This window comes from Lottia gigantea (assembly GCF_000327385.1).
Source record: "Lottia gigantea unplaced genomic scaffold LOTGIsca_15, whole genome shotgun sequence".
Taxonomy (NCBI): Eukaryota; Metazoa; Mollusca; class Gastropoda; family Lottiidae; genus Lottia; species Lottia gigantea.
This window is the reverse complement of record NW_008707797.1, coordinates 2,132,601-2,143,868: the sequence shown is the minus strand read 5'-3', so window position 1 is coordinate 2,143,868 and position 11,268 is coordinate 2,132,601. Positions and strand designations below refer to the sequence as shown.

General features: G+C 37.7%; 1 protein-coding gene across 1 annotated transcript; it reads right to left on the bottom strand.

Moving 5' to 3' along the window:
- Nucleotides 1–10,206: 10,206 nt before the first annotated feature.
- Nucleotides 10,207–11,268, bottom strand: LOTGIDRAFT_157892 (hypothetical protein; the record flags this gene model as incomplete). Its single annotated transcript, XM_009050481.1, has 1 exon — nucleotides 10,207–11,268. One exon carries the CDS (start codon nucleotides 11,266–11,268, stop codon nucleotides 10,207–10,209), a length of 1,062 nt encoding a protein of 353 aa, XP_009048729.1.

Sequence of the window (11,268 nt, the reverse complement as noted above, 5' to 3'; positions counted from 1 at the left end):
GTACCACCTATCCTAGGAGGCTAGTACCGCCACTGATCTTTCACAACTGTCTATAGAGGAAGTATGCCAAAAGATCTAAGATCAAAGAAACCGACAGGGATTTAAGTGGGCTATTAACTTGCTAAGGCTTGCTAAGTGGATTACGGCAGATTAATCGTGTACTAGGGATCTACTAAACTGCCTGAATTGCAATTTACGGAGATATCTACCACAGTTTTTGTTTATTTAAGGAACCCCAAAAATGCCAATGTTACGCTAGGAAGTTATCATGCCATATACACTAAATTGTACAAACATAGTGAATTGAAGAGGTAAGGGAACATCCATTTTTTAGGGGGCGGGGGAGAGCGGAAGGGGGGGGGGGGGGGGGTTGGGGTTTGGAGGCTTGTGCAGTGTGTATTATCTACCCATGAATAACCCCCATGCATGGCAAAGGAGCCCAATTAATGTGAGTTATCTTCCCCTGCTTATGACATCAAAATATGATTGAACTGTGATGTTCACACACTCCTGTGAACGTTTTATTTTATAATAATGAACAAACTATTTCATCATAGCTAATTCTGGTATACTGTGTTCACTACTTCACAAATTACAAAAAGTACTTGGAAACATCTGTTATATTCTGATCTGAATCGTCCCGGATGTAGGCCAACAGCAAAACCGTCCCTGGTAAGATTGTAATCGCCATTGCCAGAACACAGTCATCTTAACGATATTCCTTTTAATGACAAATATCTTTCACCGGAAGTCACTTAACGTCACGTCAAGGAAACAATTTTTGTTTTAATTTTCTGAAAGGAATCATTGTTCGGCTTCTGAAGTTCGGATTAATGATACTATAAATAATAGGGTTAGCTACACTTCCTAGAAAATACGATCTCAATCCAAACATATACATATATTCAATCCATTTATACGATCCGTAGTGGAAAAATTCACCAGAGGGCAGTAACGTCTCTTTAAAGTAAGACCCGGATGAACGTAACGTCTGCAACGTCAAATATGGTACGAAACTGGCAACACCAGTCAGTGTGACCGTAGTCATACAAAATGTCGTTCTACTGGATCGCATCCGAATTCCACCAAAGCCTCCCAAAGAGTCTTCACTGGTGCGGACCTCCACTTGATTGGTTTTCATCTTCAACCACCGTTTCATAATCACTCGTAAAATATTTCCGTTGAAGAAAAAGAACATGGTAAAACATACAATATAGACAAAATACAACAGATAATTATACAGTAAGGCGTAAATGGATCCTTTGAACTGGTCAGCGAGAGAACAGTCCTCCCCAACGACTCTATCAGGACCGATAATCATAGTTCGACGTCCAACCATTAAGACCTGCGGCCACGTCAACGTAAAGGAAATCACAAATACGATAAAGGCTACAGATTTAGCTCTGGAAATGGTATACGTATGAAACGGGTAACAAATTTTCACGTATCTTTCACACGAAATACAGATAAAGATGAAACCGGAATATAAGTAAGATTGTTTTTCCAAAGATCGCATAATTTTACATACAGTCGGTAAAGCATTGATATAAGGATTCCATAAATCGTAAATCGAGAACGGAATAAACGACATACAGCTCACAAAATCTGTAATGGCTAACACCAGGATGAAAAAATTGGCTGAAGTTTTGGGTGAATAAAACTGGTATATGATTATTACTAAACCGTTTCCAAGGCAGCCTGCCAACATGAGAATTATCAAGAAGATTATAACAGGAACATTTACCAAGCGACGAGCGTCATTCAGCTCCAAAAGCAGAGTTGTATTGTAGATGGGTTCAGAGAGTGGAGTTCTGTTCCATTCCGTAAAAATATCCGAACTATTCACAATCGTAAAATTATTGTTTAAGAATTCACGCGAATTATTCATTTTTCTAAGATCTCCGATCATAGTAAAATTGGAAGTATCACAATGTATTAGCTGTACTTAATCTCCGATCTGTGATATCAGTTAGCTGGAAGCGGACGTTAACTTGTCATCGACCAGCAACTACTTAGTCTGTGATATCAGTTAGCTGGCAGCGGACGTTAACTTGTCATCGACCAGCAACTACTTAGTCTGTGATATCAGTTAGCTGGCAGCGGACGTTAACTTGTCATCGACCAGCAACTACCTAGGCTGTGATATCACCTGGAAGCGGACGTCTATGATTTCATGTAGCTTACTCCAGATGATTTGTGTATGTACGCGTTCTGTAATATGGTCCTGGTCACATTCAATAGTAAATCATACCCACACAGCTGTTGTTGATACTAATTTGGTTAGGCACCTTCCATCATATATGGTGTTATTTTTTCTGAAATTGTAAAATATTATTTACCATAAACATCCAAAAGAATCAGAAGCTAGAGTCGAGCTAAGTTTTTTGTGCTTATTCCGATATCAAAAGTAGTGGACCCCGTTTCTCAAAATCTCCTAAAATAACATTATAAATTAACGCTAAAAGTCCTTTTCCAAAGATGGATTTGACCGGGAACTGAAAACATTACCGAATCGAACAAAACGAACGTCGCAGTAAACCAACAGGTCCTTGTTACAGGGCTCATATCCGCACTTTGATTTAAATTACAATCAGAATCCTTATAAATGGGCTGTACTTGTGTTGTTTATTGGATTGGCCCATGCCGAAACCAGATTTCTAGACGGATTTCGACAAGACCTGTCTCAGAAGCCTTCAAATTCAAATTTGAATTATGACTTTGTGATAATTGTCTGGTGATGAAATTGACTAAGTTTTATTTTACAAGATGTTCAGAATTATAAAACGCCAAACTGGCATACATCCGGTACAGAAATTTGTGTCAAAGTCACACATTGGGTTCAGAACTGTAAGCCACACACGAGGTACAGAAGTTTTTCCATACACCCGTTCAGAACTGTAAGCCACACATGAGTTACAGTAGTTTAACCCACAAAACCCGTTGAGAACTGTAAGCCACACACGAGGTACAGAAGTTTCACCCACACACCCGTTCAGAACTGTAGGCCAAACACGAGATACAGAAGTTTAACCCACACACCCGTTCAGAACTGTAGGCCAAACACGAAATACAGAAGTTTAACCCACACACCCGTTCAGAACTGTAAGCCACACACGAGGTACAGAAGTTTAACCCACACACCCGTTCAGAACTGTAGGCCAAACACGAGGCACAGACGTTTAACCCACACACCCGTTCAGAACTGGAAGCCACACACGAGGTACAGAAGTTTAACCCACGCACCCGTTCAGAACTGTAAGCCACACACGAGGTACAGAAGTTTAACCCACGCATCCGTTCAGAACTGTAAGCCAAACACGAGGTACAGAAGTTTAACCCACACATCCGGTGCAGATCTTTAAGCCGCACACGAGATTCGGAAGTTACATTGCGTATCCGTTTTACAACTTTGAGCCGCACATCCGGTTCAGATTTTTTAGTCGCACACGAGATTCATGAGTTTACGCCTCATACCCGGTTTAGAAATTTAAATCACGCAAACGGATCAGAAGCTGAAGACCTACAATTGGTACGGAGAATCAAGAAAGAAAGAAAGAAAGAAAGAAAGAATGAAAGAAAGAAAGAAAGAAAATAAAGAAAAAAACAACAATTTTTTCAGGGATAACTTATCAGGAGGACTCCGTCTACTAGCCCATTCTTTACCAATCTCCGATCTTCCCAGATAATCTGTACCCATTTACTTATTCACAGGCACCAGACTTTCCCACCCCGATTGCGATTAGAACCCACGACTATCATTTGTTCGATGTCATCAAGCAAATAACGTCATAGTTATAAAGTGTCCTACGCTCTAACCAACTGAGATGTCCGTTCTCTAAATATCTGATTAAGGCTTCTAAGAGTAAGAATGAAGAAAATTCTAACAGTAGATATCATTGTTAGACAGCATTATATCATTTGTGTAATTATACAACTATATATAGAGTGAAAATGAGAAACAAGCGAGACTTAAATTAGTGAATAAATAAGTAAATTTCATCATTTCCTTGTAATATGTTGATTTGCAGTTAATCATTATTGATTATCTTAACTGATTTAGTTTTAATTTCCGATTGTCAAGAAATATTCATGTATTTTAGTTTTTCTTTCTAATAATTCCTAATCCATAATAACACGCTTGGCACGTGCTTATGATTATGTAACCGATCAACGGGTCGATTTGATGAGCAGTTACAGGAATCATAAGATGTAGGAATCGAATAGGAGGCAACGGAATTATCAAGGGAAGTAAACAACACAAGGCATTTAAAAAGTTCTTGAAAAAGTTAAATCGTTCTCATTTGCACCTTATGTGTATTTAAATAAAATCAGTCAAGTAAACGAGCTCATTTATTAGAAGCGTCAACAACGAAATTTTTGGACAAATTCGCTCCTTCAATTCATCTCTTCAACGCGTAGATAACTATTTCATATTTTCGACCTTTCAGGTTGTTTTGTAGCGTTAATAATCTAGGTGAACCATTTTTTATGTTAACACGCTACTTATAAAATCTAATTAGGAGATTGTTTTTTTTCTATTTAATCAATGATAAATAATCATTGTAATTTCTGATGCTCAACCGGATCTAAGAGTACGTGTGATATAATAATAAAGGGATATAGTATTTTTCTGATCCGTTTGTATCAGAGTCCGCAAAAGATGGAGTCCGGAACGAATCCCCGAATGTAATTCATACGTTCGATTCTACAATTGTCTACTGTATTGATGATTCCGAACTGGTATCCTAACCTAGTTATGTTATGTCTCGTTAACTTCAAGGATTTGCGCTAATGAAGGTTGGTTGGTAGATGATAAGTTAACGTTCGCTTCCAGCGGATGCTGATATCGCAAACTAGGTAGTTGTTGGTAGTCGTAGTAGTTGGTAGTTGGGGCGCTAATGAACTAGAGTTTGCGTTTATATACCATTATATGCGCTTGATTTTGTTCGCGTCATTGTATTTGTTTGTGTTGATAAGTCGCACCAATCTGTCCGCTCTTAATTTGACAGTAGCACACCAAAGGAGAACTTTGACAATAACATGTTACACAACAACAATAAGAGAAATGTAATAGACACTAGTTTGTTAACATACCACTTCTGATAATAAACAGTTATATCTAGAATGGGAAATTGAACAATGTAATACACAGAAGGCGATCGTTTACATTATCATCAATGATCATCAGATACAATTCTCTTTAAAGATTAGACCTATATGATTAACTTTAGTGGTGACATTTGAACGCGACTTCTCTTTGTACCAAATAGGTGATGTTCCATGCAATATATATATTAACAACGCCATAGACTGTTATTGTGAATAATTGTTCGGTAGTTAAAAGACAACGCGTATATATATATATTAACAACGCCATAGACTGTTATTGTGAATAATTGTTCGGTAGTTAAAAGACAACGCGTGTACGCTTATTGTTATATTATACTAGCGGCGATGTCACTGATGTGTCGTGAAATCCATCGCAATAGCAGGTTTATGGATTTGCAATATGCACAATTTTCTGTGGAATTACAATATCATGAGTAAAATCGGACCTACACTCGGCTCGCAAGACAGAATATGAGAACGCAAGAAAAAGAAGGCGATCTTGCCTTTTTATGTCCAATTACAACTGTTTTTTTAAGTAGTAATCAACACATTTAAGTAGATTAATAGGAATTAGGTTAATATGGAATACCAGTAGCCTCAATACAGATTTGCTGTGTCTTTGATAGCCTGCGATAATGAACCTGCTATCTAGTGTTAATCTGTAAAAGGGGCTTCATTATTAAAGTGCGAAGCCTTGTAAAAACACAACGATTAATGGGGCACTCACACCATAACGATTGCCGGTTGCGTATGGTTGCGAATAAAAATAGTATAAGTTTCTAACGTAACTCTCATGCAACTGAGTTTTGATGTGCGTTCGTTACTCATGACCACTTTCATTGTTCGCTACCACGCGCATCTTGTAATCGCTTTGGTGTGAGGGCCCCTTAGGTGATTTCCCCTTATTATACCGAACAGTCGTGAGAGGAACGCGATGACATAACATAGAAAACGAAAAGGTTAACGAATAGCTTGAAGTGAAATATTGGTCGCCTATTGTAATATTATACAACTTTTCGTATTGTGCTCTTATCTTGCTTGTTTGGACTTATACTTGAATTGGTGACCGAACGGGGACATCGAGTGACCCCAACAACATGCTTGGATGTTAGCGGAATATACTGTTTGACGTTTTAACCATTTTAGATATATTTCATATTTAGATTACGACTGAAATATTTGAGAGTTTGTCAATCCACAAGACTGGTTTGCGATGCATTAACGGATATTAGAAGCGGATGAATTAAATGACCAATTGTGTTTTAGATCTTCATTAAAAATAGTCATAAACATATAACCGATAACAACCACTTGCTGATGATATCGTTAACCGTTTGAATAAACCCTTTTTCTTCTTGTTGGTGGATGGTTTCGGCTTCGGAAAAATTCCATATCGCAGACGTTGAGTAGGGAGCGACTTGCTTCCATGCTCTTTTGATTCTTCTTCTGTAGTCTTGAGTAAACCCGTTTAAAACTTTGTTTTCATACTTTTCTTCTCGTGTTATAAGTATAGGGTAGCGAGAGGCTGGACTGCTTTGTGAAACCATTTTATCACAGTGAACGACTAGTTAAAAGTGTTTAGTGAAAACTGTTCTTAAACAGTGGACATCTAAAGAAAACAACTAGAAGCAATAAGTCAAGAAATTTTGAGAAATCTATAGTGTGATATTATATAGCTGAAGGAATACTTTAAAACGCCAGTTTATACCAGCGAAAACTGAAAACTACTATTTTGTAAAACTGTTTTTTTAAAAGTCTGGCAACTGATATATAGCGTGCTTTGGGATAATTATTCTATATTTGAGGATAGCTGAACCGATTTCATTGTGAAACCATTTTTCAACAGCGTACAACGGAAGACAAGACTGTTTTGTGAAACCATTTTTCAACAGCGTACAACGGAAGACGAGACTGTTTTGTGAAACCATTTTTCAACAGCGTACAACGGAAGACAAGACTGTTTTGTGAAACCATTTTTCAACAGCGTACAGCGGAAAGCAAGGCTGTTGTGTGAAACCATGTGGTAGAGGCGGACAGGTGGGACTGTTTTGTGAAAAGAAAATTATAAGCTTACATAATTGTGGAGACCATTCTAAAAGTCAAAAGATTTTTTTGAAAACTATTTTAAGTGGACCAAATTTCTTCAAAATGAACGTGTCGGATATAATTTTGGACGACTACCAAAACAGTGTGAATGAATCAGATATTTTAATAGGATGGAACGGATCAGGCTTACCGGATCCGATATACAACAGTACGTTACTAGAACAACTAAATGCAGCTCGTCGGATTCTCAATACCCCGATCATCATTTTCTTGTGTTTTGTTCTATTTGCTGGAATCATTGGAAACGGTTTAGTTATAATCATATACCAGTTTTATTCTCCTAAAACTTCAGCCAATTTCTTTATCCTGGTGTTAGCCATATTGGACTGTGGGAGTTGTATTGTTTTTATACCGTTTCAATTATATGATCTCTGGAATCCTTACACTAATTCCTTACCTATTCTTTGTCGCATCTTGCGATATCTAGAGAACCACGTGTACTTATATTCCGGTTTCATCTTTATCTGTATTTCGTGTGAAAGATACGTGAAAATTTGTTACCCGTTCCATACGTATACCATTTCCAGAGCTAAAACTGTAGCCTTTATCGTATTTGTGATTTCGTTGACGGTAACGTGGCCACAGTTTGTGATGCATGGACGTAAAACTATGGTCATCGGTCCTGACCGAGTGGTAGGTGAAGACTGTTCACATACGAATGAATTTCAAAATTCCATCTATTCCTTACTGTACCACTATCTGTTGTATTTTGTCTATATTGTGTGTTGTACCATGTTCTTTTTCTTCTACGGAAATATTTTACGAGTGATTATTAAACGGCGGTTGAAGATGAATATTAAGACCAATGAGCATCCGGATGGTTGTCGTACAGACTCGTTGGGTGGTGTTGGTGGGATCAAGATGCGACCCAGTAGAATGACCTTATGCCTGACAACGGTCATTATAACAGGAGTTGCTAGTTTCGTACCATTTTTGACGTTGCAGACGTTACGTTCATCCGGGTCTTACTTCAAAGAGACGTTGCTGCCATCTGGTGAATTTTTCCACTACGGATCGTCTAAATGGATTGAATATATGTATATGTTTGGATTGAGATCGTATTTTCTGGGAAGTGTAGCTAACCCTATTATTTATAGTATCATTAATCCGAACTTCAGAAGCCGATCAATGATTCCTTTTAGAAAATTAAAACAAAAATTTTGTCCTTGACGTGACAGTGACCAACCTCCGGTGAAAGATTTTTGTGTTTTAGAATAATTGATAAGGCCTTCCAAAATTCTTCTGGTATTTTGACTTCAATGAGCAATCACATTATTTATTCCTGCTGATTCCGAACCGAAGGCATGTTAGGGGCTATTTGCTTTTAAATTGTGCTATAATTCCTTTCATTTATCATGTGAGATAAGATGAAAGTCAACTAAATATTTTATACATACCCACAAAATAAAACTGAATTTGAAGTGAAGAAAATGAAATGAAATGAATGGAGTTTACGTCCTACTCTTCTGCACCTTGTGGACTAATGAAGACGGGCAACGCCATGCAGGGTGCCATGAGGGAAATTTTGCCAGGACAGTGGCATTAGCGTGCTCTTTTTCGATTTCCAACTGTCGAGGGTGAAGTGAAGAAAAAAAGAAGTGAAAGAAGAAAAAAAACATAAGTGATAAATATAAACATTCTTCAGAAAGTGGTGAATCAGAAAATATAATTCCTTTGTGTTTTTAGATTCAGGACGAGTCTCTAGAGCCAGTTGTCACCTATTTGAAACTGCAAATAGCAGACAGGACTTATTCGGGAGAGTTGTTTCCCTTTATAAACTGCAATATGTATTTGATGTAATTATATTTGAGACGGTTCTATGTCGTAAGAACAATGAATAATGATATACTTCCTCATGTTAAAAGTTCGTTAACTGCTACCAATGTTTAGTTAATAATATGTTGTTAGGTATTTAGATTCAATATCGTCTCAAAATACAACTATTCGATAGCTTACAATATTTTAACTTATGTTGGGTGTTATATATATTTCATCTGTTGATATCTAGATCCAGATTAATTGTTTTAGTTTGTACATAACTCCAAGACCGGAACTGACAGATTTGCTATTGAATATGAAATAAGAATAAGAATAAGAATTGGGGTTTTCTAAATGTGTTATTTGTTTTCAAAAAAAATAGCCGCTTTTGCGATATTCGTATCATTTTAGTGTAATATTGCAAGTCCCACTGACATTCAAGAGATGCTATCAGAGTCCCTATACACATACAAGTTTTTGAGGTTTGGTGTTCTGTGATTTTTTAGATTGACACTGCGTAGGTTCATAATTATAATAATGGTTGTTTGTGTCTTAGTGTGTATGTGTGCTTATTTCGTTTTAGCTTCAATAAATACATGTAAATGAAATGATATAGTGTTTATTCTGCACCTTATTGAGCTAATGAAGACGGACACTACAATGCAGTGTGCAATAAGGGACATTTTTCCAGAACAGCGTCTAGACTATTGCTTGTTGAATTCCACTGTCGAGGAATCTCGAAGTATACATACTGTAATAGACGGGATCTACCAGTTGGTCCTTGTCTATATCTCTTGGCATTGATCTTTCCTGGATGATCTGTACCCATTTACAGTTGGATCAACAGCAATAATTAGACAAGTTAGACTATTCAAGGTCATCAGACCCACGACCACCATTAGTTCGCCGTAACCAACTAATGACGTCATATAAAGATAACGCCCGAACGGCAACTTAAGCTTTAGCAATATAGAGATTAAGTATGTAGACGACCATATCCTTTTAAGTACCTTTTCCTTTCAATAACTCTACATGTTTTTTTCTGAATGAGATTGGAATTGAAAGAAACTCAAAAAGATTTCTCGTGTTTCAATAATAGAAGAAGAAAGCCCAACACTGGCAATAGCAGTAAATCATAACCCTATATCAATAACATACAGTCCATATAACAGACAATCTTATTTATATATTATAATATCATTATACAATACAGCACTTAGATTAAACATAAACTTAAGTAGGCTTATGTCCTAATGAAGTGGCCCTTTGTCGTGAGTATAGAGAGCTTTGTCTCAGTCCATGAGAGTTATTCGGTAAACAACGTGGCAAGAAGCTGCTTTTAGCACGATTTTTCACTTTCGATTGAGAGTTAACCATTTCGGTATCAGATTCCTTTTGTTTTAAAAACACTCTGGCCCTTTCACTCAACATACTGTTCTCTCTCACAAACCGTCCGTCTTTATTTAATTTCGGCAGTAAGCCGTAACGTTGGTACAGATCCATCCTGGTCCGTTCCGTGTTCGACATAGCACGTAACGTTTGATTCAACATCGTCCATTTCAAATTCGAGTCGTTACATTTTTTCTGGGTTATCTGTTCTTGCACATATCGTCGGATGATCACCCAACCACGTTTAGCATTGTCTAATGTCCTTTTACTCGGCGGTGGATGTAGCAATAGCTCTAATTCCGCCTCTTCTTGCGATAACGCTTCGTCTTTTTTCGCGCGCCTTCTGGCCATCATTCGTGACGTCATAGCAGAAATATTTCCAACCTTGCCTCTCAATTGAGTGTATCCGATTTTCTGCCCGTATTCCGGATTTCCATAAAGATCCACCATTACTTTTTGGAAAATGTCACTTGATTTAAAATTCGGTTTCTGGACACTTGTTACATAATCTGTGGCAACGTCAATATTTTTTATATGATTGGCAAACACTTGCCAACTGGTTTTTATCGAAACGTTGTCATCCATATCCGAATTCACTGACATTGACCGAGTGATCTTTCTGTTCTCGGTATCGTCCAATTCATCCTGAGGAAGTTTGGAAATTTTACTGACGTCAGACCGTGGAGAGGGAATCAAATCACTGTCTGTGTCCTTCTGTTTCAAGTCGGTGCTGGCAAGAGAGAAACCTTCCACAGAGGATCGAGTGAACAGAACGGATTTAGATCGGTAAACTTGATCCGGAGAATCCGACAAGAAGTTGTTGACCATAACACTGGGACGTGTCGGACTGCTAACCGTTCTGTCCGGTCTGACTGAGGTTTGATAAGTGTCACTCAGAAACTTCAT